The 16,437-nt window shown below is 36.6% G+C and overlaps 1 protein-coding gene across 3 annotated transcripts in view; it reads right to left on the reverse strand.

Moving 5' to 3' along the window:
• tubgcp6 (tubulin, gamma complex associated protein 6) overlaps positions 1-16,437 on the reverse strand; it is a 40,914-nt gene that overhangs the window by 21,400 nt on the left and 3,077 nt on the right. For all 3 annotated transcript variants that reach the window (XM_055653072.1, XM_055653073.1, XM_055653071.1), the window contains exons 2-12: positions 15,550-16,393; positions 12,370-12,533; positions 10,369-10,579; positions 9,649-9,822; positions 8,562-8,683; positions 7,145-7,220; positions 5,360-5,469; positions 5,166-5,257; positions 3,502-3,641; positions 2,360-2,509; positions 956-1,037 (exon numbers count right to left, since the gene is read on the reverse strand). In XM_055653072.1, the coding sequence (XP_055509047.1) occupies positions 956-1,037; positions 2,360-2,509; positions 3,502-3,641; positions 5,166-5,257; positions 5,360-5,469; positions 7,145-7,220; positions 8,562-8,683; positions 9,649-9,822; positions 10,369-10,579; positions 12,370-12,533; positions 15,550-16,299 (2,071 nt within the window). In that variant the 5' untranslated portion in view covers positions 16,300-16,393. The remainder of the gene's footprint in view (positions 1-955; positions 1,038-2,359; positions 2,510-3,501; positions 3,642-5,165; positions 5,258-5,359; positions 5,470-7,144; positions 7,221-8,561; positions 8,684-9,648; positions 9,823-10,368; positions 10,580-12,369; positions 12,534-15,549; positions 16,394-16,437) is intronic.

Here is a 16,437-nt window from a genome sequence, read left to right on the forward strand (position 1 = left end):
CAAAGTACATCACCTCATATTTTTCACAATTAAATTCTATCTGCCAACCACTCACCAACTGATCAATATTGTTCTACAGCAGTATCTTCCTCAAGCATGCACCACCAGATTTAATAACACCTTCTGCCATGCTGTTATTAGAACTATTGATCAGTCCTCTCATAGACTTAGTCCTGATCTCCCAATCTACCGTGCTGGTATAACAATAAACTTTACCTGTCATTTGTCTACGAGTTTCCAGCTCACATCCTCCTCAATGTTTACCACATCACATTATGTCATTTGCAAATCTCAAAATTCTACCCTATTGGCTAATTAGTAATAAACACATAAAAATGAAGATTCCTGCATTCATCTTTGACAAACATTACATCTGCAAAACAACCACTTACCGTGATTGTCTATTTTTTGTCTTTAAATTAGTTTGTTATCTTATTACATCCAGCCTTCTTATACCATATACTTCAATTTCGCTAACCATAATTTTAAACGGTACTTCATCAAACATTTTTTTGAAAATCCATATAGTCAACAGCTACTGCATTTCCTTAAGTGATCTTCTGTTCCTTCATCAAATAATCCAATCAGATTAGTCAAACATAATTTCCTTTAAAAAACAATTTTGGTTATTCACAGTTCAAGCTTCTAAGAACTTTCCCACCACTGATTGACCTGCACTGCTGGAGACTTACTCACACCCTTTTTGTTTTTCGTTCAGAACAAGAATGATACATGTACTATTTTTCAGCAGACAAGGAAGATGATAGCAAATCCTTCCACGATTCCTTTAGCAAGTCACAGTGCATCCCAACAGGGGACAGTTGCAATTCACATACTCTACATCAAATACAAAAAAAATCTACTTTAAAAACTGTAGCTAGATTCTTAAATACCATAAAATATTCTATAAAATAAATACTGCTTCAAATTGCAAATAACAGTGATTTAGACATACTTCTAAATGTAGCCATGGCTCTTGTAGCTGTCCGTTGAGCTTGGATAATCAACTCCTGTTGAGCAATCACCTTTTCCAGATTCTGAAAGATAGATTATTGGTCTATCAACTACATGGAGCAATCATGTATTCATCATGTAGTGCATTACTAACAAAACTGAAAATGCATTATTTAAAAAAAAAAAGATTTTAAAGGAATTGTTCAGAATATTGTAGAAGAGTGACTCATGCACAAGATAAAATTATTTAAATGAGAAAAGGATGTATACACTTGTTTCACTGGATGATTAATTCCCAAATCTTACCATCAATCCAAACACACCATTAATAAAGACAATCCCACACAGTTATAGCAACAGAGCAAGCGAGAATGCAGTGTCATATTTCCTGAAGACTAGGCAGATATGCATAACTGCAGCCTGCTCACAGCAAAAACCACAGCAATAGAAACAAGGAGCTCTGTTTGGACATTCAGTTTAACAAACATTAAGTGTCACGTTGATCTTCACTAGTGTTGCTCGTCGCATGTCCTGCAATCCACCTCATTAGAACAGTTGATTCCTGGCATGATTTCAATATTACAATGAGGAATATGCTAGGTCTTGAGGTTACAGTTTAATCCAATTTTGCTGCTAATGACCCTCAACACCTCATAAATTCCAAGTTTTATGTTATCAAGTTTGATCAGTGATAATACCATGTTTGATGATTAGCCACTAAAGTCCAACATCAAGCAAAGATTCTGTGCCCTTGTATTCCCTCTTCAGGGAGGACTGGATCATCAGCAGAGGAAGGTGGTAATCAGGGGATCTGCTTGCCCACGTTTACCTGATATGATGAACTTCATACGCCTTTGGAGTCAGTACTGAGAAGTTGCAGGATTGCTCCCTTCTCCTGGACTGCTTTGGCGAGTCAACACGGTTAGCAGAATAGGGCAAATCCAAGGAATGTGACAGTGAAGTCAGCCACATTGTTTTAAGTAAGATTCTGTGAAGATAACCACGTCAGGATGCTGCTGGACTAGACCATGGGATAGTTTAGCCAGTGTTAGCAGCAGTCCTCAAATATTCATGGCTGTACACGACTTGTGCCGAGAATGATTTTGTGTACATATTCAATGCCTAAGTTGAAAATTATTTGATATGAATATAGGTTTCACAGTTGCCACGGTACGATTTGAATTGATGTCTTTGGATTGATAATAAAAACCTCCAGGTTACTAGTCCCGTATCTTAACCACTGTGTTTACGTTAAAAAAAAAAATCAAAATGGAAATCTAAAATTTTCTTTACATTGAAGTAACACTAGCACCATTGAACTATTCATTTTCAAATCAAAGTGAAAAATTATATTTCACAGTGGTTTCAAACTTATAATCGAATGGACACCTTTATTTCAACGCACCTTTGCCTCTCTGCTGATGGAATTGAAACGAGCTATCCTCTCCATTCGACTGACATAAACAGTAGAATCTCTTTCTATTTCCTCCAACTCTTCCAGGGAAAAGGTGACAGAGATGCGGGGGACAGGAATGTCAGACCAGCAGATGTAATGCTTTGAAAAGACAAGTACATAAATACAACTTGCTTTCATTAGATTCATCAATGAATCGCAAACTGAACAACAAGCGTGTGTGACATATCATTAAATCATAATTTCTCGGAAAGTAGTAAACTGTTGATAATAGTCACACATGATTACTTCAGAAGGTTTATGAGTCACAATACCAGCAAGGCTAAAGTTAAACATTAAATTTGTGATCCTTGCCAATTTACATGATTTTTGGCAGGACACAAACTGAGATACTACCATTACTTTCAATTACTTGATTTAAGAAATTCCGAAAAGTTCAATATTCATACAAATTGCAATTAATTTTAATTGCTTTCTCAGTGAGAATGCAACATTTACATGTTTATACATATGGCAGTGAGGATAAAAGCAGTCACAACTGTACTGAGGTTGTTAACTCAGATGCCTCCATATTTAAGAATAAAACTGAACAGTAATTATAGTACTGTAGTAAAGAAAGGAAAATAGAGATTCAAAACTTTAACAGATGATAAGACATTCAATCTAATTTCAATCTTTAGGTGCACTTTTTTTTGCCTTACATTTACTTAGCCAATGAAATAATAAGTAATTGAATGAATAAGGTCTAAATTAATATTTCCCAGTAATTTAATTGTAAAATTCTGGGAAAGAGACTACAGAATTCTACAATAAATTACCATTGATAAAGAATCGGTTTGAGGTGAATAAATCTCTCGGGCCTGATATGATTTTTCCCAGGCTGCTCTGCGAGGCCAGGGAAGAGATCGTTGGGAATCTGATATTCTGGATAACTGGCACCCAATGATGGGCTGCACGACCTTCTCCATGCTCCAAGCATGAAATGCAATATGTTGAAAAGTACCCAGAATGACACACATAAGTATCTTCAATTAATATAAGAGTTTTAAAACAGCGATATTAAATCTATACTGCAAACACACGTTAGGTAATATAGATAACAACTTGCCCATTCTATAAAATGCAGTTCTTACCGTTGGGCAGCACAATTTCAGCAGATTAATAGTCTTTCCACAAATGTAGATATCATAAGCCACATGAGCAAGGAAAAGGGGGACACTCTCTTCAACTTCTTTGGAAGCGAGAACATATCCATGGGTCCAGTAGTGTTTATCTATTAAATAAAGGTTGAAACAATTATTCATGTTTTCTTTTGTTACTGGAATTCCTCCAAGAAATCCAGACGAAATTCAAATAATAAAACACCCTGGCATCTTTTCATCGACTATTTCAAAACCAAATTAATTTTGGGTCCATATTGTTCACCATCCATCATAAGCAATGAGAAATATTCATGGCATTGCCAAACACGGCACATTTAAAATAAAGACAATAATAGAAAAATAATGGAATAAGTACAATTAAACCAACAATTCTATGATTTGTATTTAAGCATTATGGAATAAAAATAAGAAAGGACATATTCAGATCAGGGAATACTGTAAATAAAAACTATTTTTGCCCATTTTTCTTCATTTATTTATAGAAGACTAATTATAAAGGTAATCCCAGAACTGGGTGTAAGGGGCTAGGGGGAGAAGGCAGGAGAATGAGGTTAGGAGGGAGAGATAAATCAGCCATGATGGAGTGGCGAAGACGTGATAGGCCGAATGGCCTAATTCTGCTCCTATTACCTTAGGAGAACTACATAGCTATTCCTCAGTTGTTTCCCTATCTCCTTCAAACCAAGAAGGTTGTATACACAATTGGGATGACACACAAATCAGAAAATAGACTCTGCCAAATCACTAAATAAGAATTGCCAAGCATTCATTAAGAAAATATGATTACTTATACATAGTGAGATATTTTGATCTGGATTGCATTGCCTTAAAGGGCAGTGCAAGTCAATTTAATTGTAGCTTTAAAAGGACTGGAAGCAGGACATCTTGCAGGGTGATAGGTAATGAATACGAGAGTGAGATTAATTCTTCAAAAGAGCCATGTAACCTTGCTGAGCCTGGCTGTACTATTCTTTTGGTTCATCAGATAGCCTAAATTAGCTGAATGGTGTGTTTGTGCTGCAAAAGAAATCACCAACTACAAGAGGAAACCCACCCCGCTCCTTGGACAATCGTCAGCCGACCAACAAACTGAACGAGTTCTATTGCAGGTTCGATAGACCGAAACATAACCCCGGTAGCCCCTCCCTCCCTCCCCCACCCACTCCTCCCCAATCACCACTTCACACCCACTTAGATGTATTTTATGTGTCTTGTTGCTTTTTATTGTTATGACTATGGCAAATCAAATTCCTTGTGTGTTGCAAAACATATTTGGCTATTAAAATGATGTTTAAATTATAATGTTTTATATTTAATTATCTACTGTATATCGTGTTGTTACTTGAGAGCAAAGCATCAAGGCAAATTCCTTGCATGTATACATATTTGGCTAATAACATTTATTAAATTCAATTCAATTCCCAATTCAATGACTCGCACAGTGAAAAAGTCATCTTAAAATAACAAAGGCACCTTTCTCCCAAATAAACTTTAAATATCTAATCCTAATGGAAGTATTCAAGTATTAAGAAAATTGGTTGTTCTTGCAAATTACAAGTAGCTAAATTCCCACTGCAAACAAATTATAGTTTATTTCTGGTACATAATGAACATTTTAATTTCTTTCACCTTACCTCTGAAATTGAGGTAGTCTTCATTCACCTGTATCATGAATTCTCCATAAGCATCTCTACAAATACCACTGTAAACCCAATCATAGACAAACCTAAAGAAAAAGCACATTTATTACTGGAAGAAATGCAATTAAAAAAAAACACTACAGAACAAATTACTTTGATTAAGGTAAAAAAGTTATATTATCATTTACCGTGTATATGGTTCACAGCTGCTTTTCAACAGAGAGAGTAACACTGGATAGTGTTCATTGCTGCAATTGTTCAGAGCTTCCTTGTACAAATAGGACAACAGTTTTACTCCCTGATAAAAGAAGTATAGAAGTCAAAAAGTTAAAGCAGCAATTGTGGGCATTTAAAAAAATAATTACATGAATAGTTATCAGGCAGTCATTTTCATGCTCATTGGTTTTTCAACAAGACATCAATAAAATCTTGCAAATGGGAATGATCATTTGGTAATATTATTGCTGCATTGATAAAAAAAAATGAACATTAATCTGAACACACATATTCATGCCAAAAGCAGTACTTTCAATATTAAACAAGTACAATGGTGTCTCTCGCTTTCTTTGTATACACAATTGCTGTAAAAATTCAGTCTTCCAATTTCAGGCACTGCCAATTAACTGGTACAAATAATTATGATCTGATGACAAGTTGCTAATGTAACCTATGAACCACAACTTTTTGCAGATTACTTAATACACTTCAACCTTTCTGAATATAAATTAGAATCATAGATGTACAGCACCAAAAACAGGTTCATCGGCCCAACTTGTCCATGCAGTCCACCATGCCCCATCTAAGCTAGTTCCATTTGCCTGCATTTGGCCCATATCGCTCTAAACCTTCCCTATCCATGTCTCTGCCAAGTATCTTTCAAATGCTGTTATAGTAACTGCCTCAACTACCTCCTCTCGCAGCTCATTCTATATACCCACCACCCTGCGTGTGAAAATGTTGCCCCTCAGATTCCTATTAAACCTTGACTCTCTCACCTTAAATCTATGTCCTCTGGCTCATGATTCCCTTACCCTGTATGAGACTGTGCATTCATCCTAACTATTTACTCATGATTTTATACACATTTATAAGATCACCCCTCAGCCCCCTGCCCTCTAAGGAACAATGTCCTAGCCTGCCAAATCTCTCCCTACAGCTCAGCCCCTCTACACATGACAACACAATCGTAAATCTTCTCTGCACTCTTTCCAACTTAATGTCATCCTTCCTATAGCAGAGTGACCACAACTAAGGTTAAATAGCAGAACTAGTCCAAACTGCAACCTTTTGGAACAAGGTTGATTTTGCAACCTTGCCGTGGTCGGGGAGCCTGTGTGTCTCAGTGACCCCTAGAGCTATGACAGCGGGAGATTCATCTCCTGTTAGGGTCTCCCATGCTGGACAGGTCGAAGGGTAGAGGCGAGACGAAGAGCGATCCACTGGTCCTCCAGGTTGGAGGTTGAGTACAGGGCTAATAACCCTGTCTCGTAAAACAAATATGTTACGGAAACAGCAACTGAAGGAATCAACACTGAGTGGAGGACCCTTGTTGCTGCCCTACATGTCAGGAGGCATAATAGGCAATTTCGAAGTCCAAACTGCCCGTATTTGGTCTGTATCCCTCGAAACCTCTCCTTTCTATGTTCTGGTCTAAATATTTTTGTAAAAGTTGCCATTGTACGACCTCCTGCACAAGGAAATAGCCGCTCAGGTCACTTCATGGTGGAGAGCAGATCCACTCATAATAAACAGATGAAACAGTGAATCACCAATCAGCTCCATCCTCTGACATCTTACACAGAGTATGTGCTATTTGCTGCATTTATCAGATTTGTGAAGCCATCTAGTACTTAGTCCACTATAGGTAATGCACTGAAGGTAAATGATTGCTTACGGAAAATCACTCAAGCCAGGAGGAAACATTTTCAGAAGACACCAACAAACAAGAGTGGAAGAAAAGTTATAATACTCACAGTGGGGAATGGTGATGAACTTCCTCGATTTATTCCCAATACCCCTGATCCAATCCCACATAATTCAGATAAATATCTGTAAAGGATAGATTTACTATTCACTATTATTATTAACTACTTTATAAATGCTGCTGAACTTGTGAAAAATCAAGAAAAATACATTTAATGAATTGCTTTAAAATCTAAAGTTGATATAAAACCATGTAAAATATTCTGCACAATGCACAGAAGTTATAACTGTTTAATACAATTTAATTATTTTATTATACTGATCTTGCTTCAGTTATTTTCTTCCCCTCAATGACAGGATATAATACTCAAATATAGCTAATAAAATTTGTAAGGATGGAAACACAATTGGCCACTCAGCTTCTCAAGTCTGCTCCACCACTTGATTAGATTATTCGCTGACATTTGCCCCACCTCCTCTCCACCACCCATACTCCAGGAGAAGATGAGAGTCACTTGACCCTCAAGTTTATCTCACCATTCAATATGATTGTGATTGATCTGCCCCGGGCATCGCCTCCTCTTCGTGCCAGTTCTCCATAGCTCTCAATTCTATGATCTTTCAAAAATAATCTATTCTCCCTATTAAATGTTCCAATTTTACAGTAGAATATGCGAGACATTCACCGCCTTCTGTCAGAATTTCCTACATATTTTATATTTAAAAGTTGCCCCCTAACTATGTGTATTATGTACCCTCATTTGGCATTCTCCCACGTGAAAATATATCAACATATCTTAAACAGAACCGAGGAATTGCAGATGCTGGCTTGCAAACAGACATGGAGTGCTGGAATAGCACATCGGGTCATAGAACATGGGTGACGTTTTGGTTCGGGATCTTTCTTCACACTGAATCACTATCCCATAATTGAAAACTTAATTGTCCTTCCACTTCAATTTGAAATGGGTTAAGAACACTTTCAATTCAAGGTTACCTTGAGGCATGGAGGTTCAAAATTATGTCAATTGAGTTTGAATCAGATTGCTGTGATCAGTGATCAGATGGCGGTGCTGGCTCGAAGGGCCAACTGGCCTACTCCTGCACCTATTGTCTATTGCTAATTACATAAGTCAGTAATCTATGCAAGGGGAAGGTGAATGAATGGAACAAGTATATATTTTGTTAATTGAACATTGTGCTTAGCACAAGAATTGTTCTAGACACTTTAAAAAACAAATTTATACCTTTAGTATTATTTTGTCTTTGGAAATGATAAGAAAGATCTAGGATACAAACGATTGAATATATTAAAATTACAGGTTTCAGGAAATTAATATTTTAATCTAAATTGAAATAATAAAACATGAGTAAAATGGAGGATTCCTGATTTTATCTTATCTAAAAACTATATAAACATGGCAAATTAATCAAGTCTAAATGTAACCATATTAAAAAAATATTGACCTTAGTTGCCGTCCCAGTTTCCTGAACAGAAAGACGATTGGTAAAAGACTCAATGTGGAAGGAGTTGACAACACACAAGCTCTATAATATTGCAGGTATTTCCTTAAGCCACTTGTAAAAGCCTGGTTAAAAAGGATAAGAGTTTATCATTGACTTTGCACCTTTACTGATATTTTACTGTTAGTAGAATTCAATATTTAAAACTTGCGAAAAGTAAGATTGGTCGAATATATTACCTCTTGACCTTTTAAAAAAACTAGTGTTCCACATTCAATTGCAAATCTTACAGCCATATCTTACATTGGAAAACCATCAAGTCAGTGTTTCTGTGTCACATGCACCAGATATGAACTGGAACAATGACAATTTTACTTCCTGTATACCATGTATAAAATCCAAGGCATTTTTAAAATGATCTTATCTCTTTCAATTTGGGTCTTCCTCCAAAACATTGTTTTAAGGAAATGAAAATACCATACATCCAAAAATATTTTTGTTGTTGTTTAATTAGAACAATAAATAAAAATCTTACCAATAGGCTACGATGATGTGAATTTAATTGTAGAGCTATATGAGCATCAATTTATAGAAAATGGTATCAAAAAGGATAAATTGAGCACTACATGGAATAATCAATATTTCAAGCAAAAAAAAAAAACGTTTTTCCCCCATAGAGAAATACAGCATGGAAACAGGCTGTTCAGACCAGCGGGTTCTTGCCAACTATCAACCCCCCATTTACATTAATCCCATTCTTCATTCACCCCGCACTCTCATCTACTTTCCCCAGATTCTAACACACAACCTGCACAGCCGAGATAATTGGCTGTGGCCAATTAATCTATCACCCACACATCTTTGGGATGTTTGAGGAAACTGGAGGTCCCAAAAGAAACCCACTTAGTTACAGGAATTTTCATCTCCACAGAGTCAGCACCTGGGATTAGGATTAAACCAAGGTTTTTGGCACTGTGAGGCAGAGGTTCTACTGGCTGCACCACTACACCACCTAACTTATCTAAGCAAAGACTCTGAAATGCTTTTGGTAAACATGACAAAATAAAATATATTAAAAACTGATTGTAACCTGGAAAACAAGTCCTTTTTTATATGTGGAGTCAAGTATAGGCTGCAGAGAGAAGTGACTAAGACGGGTGTAATATGTTCCATTTTCTGCCAGTTCGGAAAGGAGGTTATACATGCTCTCCGGGGAAGTTCCTGAAATGTACACTCCTTGCTTGACGACAAATGCCTGGAGAGACTGAAAAGAGAAGTACCAGTAAAATAAAACATAAACATCATTCATATATAGGTATAGCCCACAGATAATGTGCTACCTAAATTGAAGGATAAACTTCAACAGATTGCACCCAAGTTGCTAATGAGAATTAAATATTAACTGCAGTCATTTGTGGACATCAATTGACATATTCATTCCGAGGAAAGAAACAACTAAAGTATAGTAAACATTTCTAATACTTAAAAAAAACCATTTAAAATATGCCATTAATTCACATCTATAGAATGCTTTATCTTATAACTCTTTGTGACTGCAGTTAATTTCTCCAAAGTAAGGGTGTAATTGGCTTGACGCGAGGTCTGGATAGGTAGACAACCTAGGAGTGGTCAAGAGACCTCAGGAGCAACAGAGATGAACGCCAGGTGTCCAGAAGCGCAAGCAGGCCAAATGATTCAGACAATTGCAATTCTTTTGTAATACCACAATTTAAATACAATCTTAGAAATCACCACTTATTTGAAAAAGTAATTATGACCCCAACAACAAATTTCCACCACAAATCTCTACCTCATTCAGCAAGAAGGTCATTGATGCTACCCCAATTAGGACGTTCAGGACATATTTGACTAGTTCAGATTCTTTTAGGAGTATAACCGGTGTTGGTTGCAACAGTGTACCACTGATGAGCTGCAGTTGGCCTACACGCAACTGGTGGAGTTTGTCAAAAGCTTCTCGACCTGCTTCAGTTAGATATGGTTTCTCTTTTTTTCCTGGAGGACTATAAGAGAGAAAAATTAGTTTTCGAAAGTCAATCATCTCAAATAAATAATTGAAAATAATATTTCCTGGAAAATAAGTCACATTCTTTGCCCGGTGTTAAACTGACCATAATCCCATTTTCTATTTTAAATTGTAAACTTTCGCATAAATTTACATGGGAGGGCAAAGCATTATGTAAGGAGAAATAATCTTGATGGTTTGCATTGACAGACGCTTAATTATTAAGTGCTACTCTACAGATTTCATATCGTAAAAATGAACAGAGAAAACAATCATTCAATGTTATATGACATGACCATCCTTAACTGTGGTACCACAAGTAAGTATTCCCAAAGTGCTGGAAATAAAAGTGCTCACTTCCAATTGCTTAATGCTTCAAAGTATAGGTGCTATTTCGTAAGACTAATTATTTGACAACATTTCTCCTTTATCTTAATGCACATATTCAACATTTTGTTCAATGCTTTATGTTTTCATTACAAAAGACAGTTCTGCAATCAAAGAACTGTGGTGGCTGTTAACATTTGCTGCAATCATTAAATACAATGTCGTTGTTGTGTGACCAGCATAAATGCTCACCCAAATAACAAACCAGACATTAGCTTGGCTTTCCTTGAATAAAACAGATGATTGTAGCTGAAGTGCATCAATAGGGCGGAAACAACAATATCATTTGATATCATGTGTTTCTCAAATTCAAGCAAACCTAGGTTTTTGATACCTTTCCAAATAACAATTTAGGCTGAAATGCAATGCATCTCCTGAGTAGAATGCTTATTTTTTCCCGCAAAGTAATTAAGAAGATGAGCCGAGTGCTTAGGTCAATGCACTGAATAATCCCTGTCATTAGCTAAAGCTGTTAACATAATTAGAACATTCAGGAAGTAGAAATTAAATGCTGTCCAAAGGAATTTTAGGGAAACAGTGCCAAGCAACAGTAACATCTGTATTAAATACAAACAGAAAATGCTACTTAAATTACATTGTTTCAAAATCTTGTCTTCATTATTCTCAACCACAAAAATACTGTGAAGTTTGGGGTGAGTGGGTGGGGGTGGAGTGGGCAAATTGCAGTAACCTGTCGAGTGATGTTCCATTCTGACAACCAAATACTACGATGACCACTAGTTTCTGGCAAGAAAATGGGCGGTACGGTGGCGCAGTGGTAGAGTTGCTACCTTACAGCACTTGCAGCGCCAGAGGCCCGGGTTCAATCCCGACTACAGGTGCTGTCTGTATGGAGTTTATACGTTCTCCCTGTGACAGCATGGGTTTTCTGTCACACTCCAAAGACATACAGGTTTGTAGGTTAATTGGCTTGATATAAGTGTAAATCGTCCCTAGTGTGTGTGTGTATATATGATAGTGTTAATGTGAGGAGATCGCTGGTCGGTGCGGATTCGGTGGGCTGAAACGCCCGTTTCCGCTCTGCATTCCTAAAACTAAATAATGCTACAAGTCCTAACTCAGGTCAACACCCACTAAGTTTCCACAAGAATTGCAGGTAAAAGCTGAATTAAAGTAATCAGTTATTGCTAGACAATCGAGACCATGTTGTTACATCTAAACAATTCTATTAGTTTGCCTTGAGCATTAACAATCTGATTGGTGAAGTAGCCAGAAGACCATCTTTGACATTCTATGTGGTTCCAGTGAATCACAGAACCACTTAGTTCGAAAACATGAACTCTTATCCCAGTTCATGGCTGTAAAGGTTTATGTGGATTAAATTCCAATATTTTTAAAGATCAAACAGCCATCAATAAAATCCATTTATTTTTCACTTACCAGCCAATTAATTCCCAACATCGATACTTGCTAGGTTCATAAGAAAGCACTGCATTCCAGAGATCAATATCAGGAGATGAGCTGGGTTCTGACTGTGAATCTGGAGTAAGATTGGATGCAGACTGAAATCCTTCATCTTCTGACTGGTCAATATTTTGAGGAACCTGTGTAGATTTATTGTATTACTCATGGGAAAACAAATTAAACCATATAAAGTTGTTGTTAAAATGATAGTATAAATTAAAAATTTAGCTCCACATGAATAACAAAGTTATAAAACACATAATGATTATATGGAAATCAACTGATTCTAAAGCTTCAATTACATGTGCTATTTTCTCTCCATAACCCTGCAGAATAAGCGAGTTTGGTATTCCGACCGTGCATGTCCTGGTCAAAGGTCACTGTGCAAACAGCCCTGGAAAGCAGTGGAGCAGTGGACTTTCATTTCTTCTGTTTTTTCCAGCTTTGATTCTTCTAGGTAAGAAAATACTGCTATCGAACTAAGAAATAGTTGTATTTACTGTTCCTTGTTAAAACCTAAGATTATTTTGTCATTTTTAAAGCTCTGGAAGTGTTCACCAGGAATCCAGAGATCAAAAGTAATTATATTATTTTATGCTTTTATTATACTCTGGACAGAATTATTATTTTTTTCAGGTCCCCATATTACAAGAAATATTTTTGCTACATTATGTGTGTTAAATTGATGCATTTTCTTCAGTGAAAATCTATTTAATTCAATATAAATAGGATACCCATCCTTGGTGCAAGAACTTAAATTGAAAATTTGCTTTCAATTACATTCATACGAGGACCATTCTGAAAAGAAAATTGAAGAAGTGCAGATGCTGGAATCGTAAATAAAACTGGAAATCATCTGATGAAAAGTAATTGAAAACAACACTGTTTCTCTTTCCACATATGCTGACTGACCAGCGGAGTGTTTCCAACATTTTCTATGTTTATTTCAGTCACTAATGATTTTGTTATTGGAAAAAAAGAAAATGTAGTAAATATTCACAGCATCTGTGGCGAGAAGGCATTTAATATTCCAGATCAATGATCTTCCTTCAGTAATGTGTTCTGATAAGATATCATTGACCAGAAACAATAACTGTTTCTCTCTTGGTGAATGACACTCGACTCAAGTACTAAAAACATTGAGGGTAATTTGTATTGTTTGAGAGTACTTCAGTTCAGTTAGTCACTAGCTCATAATATGACAATTAATACACCATGTCCACCAATCAAAATGGGTTAAATGATCAAGATTATGCTGTAAAGCCTGAATGAGGCACAAAGTGCTTCAACTAAAATGTCTAATCTAAATTAGTAATAATCAAAGATAAAATCATAATTTTTGTGAAATGGTTCAAATTAACTGTACAACTTATATATTTTGTTGCTGGAGTAAATGCATACTTTTGCTCTCTCCCTATCAGTACAAATATTAAATGGACCAGTGATTTTATTAGTTTGCCAAATTAAAACAGTGAACCAAGGAAATCGACATTTAATATTATCAACTATCCATAAAATATTACCTGGAATTTACATTAAAAATAACAGATGGAAATTATTGCAAGCTCATCATGTTTAAACTGAATTCATATACATAGTCCAACAAAATGCTACTTTGGGCATGAATTATTAATTTTTCAATTTTCCTTACGTTGAATTCTCATTATTTTAATGTCCTGTTCTATATTTGTTTTGCAAATTAGCAGTCTAAAGAAATGTAAATCACATCAACACATGATTTTAATTACTCAAAAGTATTAGAATGTTTTCCTAACATTATCCAGACACAAAGAGGGACTGCCATAATTACAAAATAGTACCCATGTTGGTCACACTTCTCACTTTATGACATGTCAATGTGACATTGACCTGAAATATTAATCCACAGATAATGTCAGATATGCTGAGTATTTCCAGCATTTTGTTATTATTTCAGATTTTCAACATTGCATTTTTTGATTTTGGATGACAAGTTTTCAATATAGCTAGATATCTCTTAAAAGGTAGAATAATGTATTTCTCAACTCTTTCTTAATGTTTTTATGACTTCACCACGAGTCACATTAAAAACATGTAAAAACATTTTCCAACAAGCATGTTTTGAAACCTGCAACGCCAGGAACATTAGTGTTGAAGAGTTAAAGAGTTGTAGGCACAAAAACTGACCTTTGGACGCAACAGGTCAACCCAATAGTCTTGCCCATCTACACTATTCCCATTTACTAGCATTAGCTGTGTATCCTTCTGGGCAATGCCTATTTAGTAGTAGGCTCCCCCAAGTCATGACTGACCATGGGTGATGCATCCTAGTTTGTCGGATGCCAGCCTGGGTGATGTCATATGCAGGACAGGCTGTTGCCCATGCAACACATCCCCTCTCTCCACATCGCTGATCGATCCAAAGGAACAGTAAAGCCATTACAGTTTGGCACTAGCTCCATCTCAGGAGCTGCCAGAACGAGGTTTTAGACAATGACGAACTGCCTTAGGGACTCCAACTCCAGATTTTCTTGAGGTTTACTCCTGGAACCTTTTCAATGACTGGATATGGTGACAAGGCAGTGGAGGTTTTAAATCAGTTTTCCCCATCCTAGACGGACTGCCTTCCCAGGCTGACATCTAATTGTCTCCGAGATGAACTCGACTCCATCACCTTTTCTGGAAGCAAGCTCCAGATTTCAGCCATTCCGTGCAAAAGAAAATACTCCCCTAACATTCCCCTTACTTTAAATCTCTGCGCTCTTGTTTATGATATCCCGATCACGAGATAAATATTTTGACCAGATGCCCTCTGTCTGTGCTCCTACAATTTAATCTACCTCTAACAGGTCACCCCTCAGCTTTCTTTGCTCTTGGGAAAATAAACCCAACCTACCCAATTTCTCCCCACAGTGTTGGTGTTACTGCCTTGAAACTTGGTAAGAGTTCCACACCTTTTTTTCAAGTTTGGATTGTTTCTACTGATTTTATCTTGCTTTCCTCTGAAAGTTATGACTTAGCCTATTGACAGAAAAATTGAATAAACTGATTTCAGCAAAATAAGTGCCTGAAGAGGCAACAATTCTGACTACAGAAAATGTCACCCTGACTTGTAGATAGTTACGTGTTAGACAATATAGACAATAGGTGCAGGAGTACGAGTTGTGTTTTACTTACCCTAATTTTAAGTCCAGTCATATCCACGTTGTCTGGCACTGCAGGCAAATCCAACTTAATTTCCATCTCACAAGTACGACTATGTACCAATGCACCAAAGAGCGATACTCGCGTTTCCTTCTCATATTTATCACCAGCTAAGTAATTATGGGAGAACAGTCCAATACCGGGTAATCCAGTTCCAGGTTTTGCATCCATTATCTGAAGGGTACGTTGTACATCGTCATGAAATTGCAAATCTTCAGTGGAAATAAAGGACAACAGCCCCGATTCAAATAGACTTGCATCGTAGTGGTCGTAGCCCTGAAATTTTACATTTCTTCCAACATATTTATTGTTCAAGAAATAATCTCTTTTCTGTGGTAGAGGTTGATAAGTTCCAGTCCCTGCAAGCTCAATTAGAAGTTCCAGAACAGAGTTCAGATCAGTCTGCGGCATGCATGTGGATTTTTCTATTTTTTCTGTAAGATCCTCCAAGTTATCAGCTTCCATACCCATCCCAGCCACCCTCAAATTGAAAGACAACATCAAGATTTTGTTTTTCACAGGCAACTTACTGACATCAGAGTGAGACTTTGATGTTGCTTCATCGCGAAAGAGATTTATAAATAGTGTATTGTAAGCTACTCGTTTTAATTTTTCCTTGAATTGTGTTCGGTTCAGCCGCCTTTTCCCCAAGTAACATTTCCATGACAAGCCCGTCATGTGGGCTTCGCAAAGGTCTCCAAACACTTGCGTAATGCTCGCCATTTGTGTTTTAAATGGGTCAAATGCTTTATGTTAAAAAAGAATACATTGAATGCTTTGATACTGCATAGTAAGCACTGGAGATTTTCCTTGGCGCCTGTAAAAAGATGAGAAAAGCAACATGTTTTTAAATACTTTACA

This window comes from Leucoraja erinacea, chromosome 22 (genome assembly GCF_028641065.1).
Source record: "Leucoraja erinacea ecotype New England chromosome 22, Leri_hhj_1, whole genome shotgun sequence".
Classification (NCBI taxonomy): Eukaryota; Metazoa; Chordata; class Chondrichthyes; order Rajiformes; family Rajidae; genus Leucoraja; species Leucoraja erinaceus.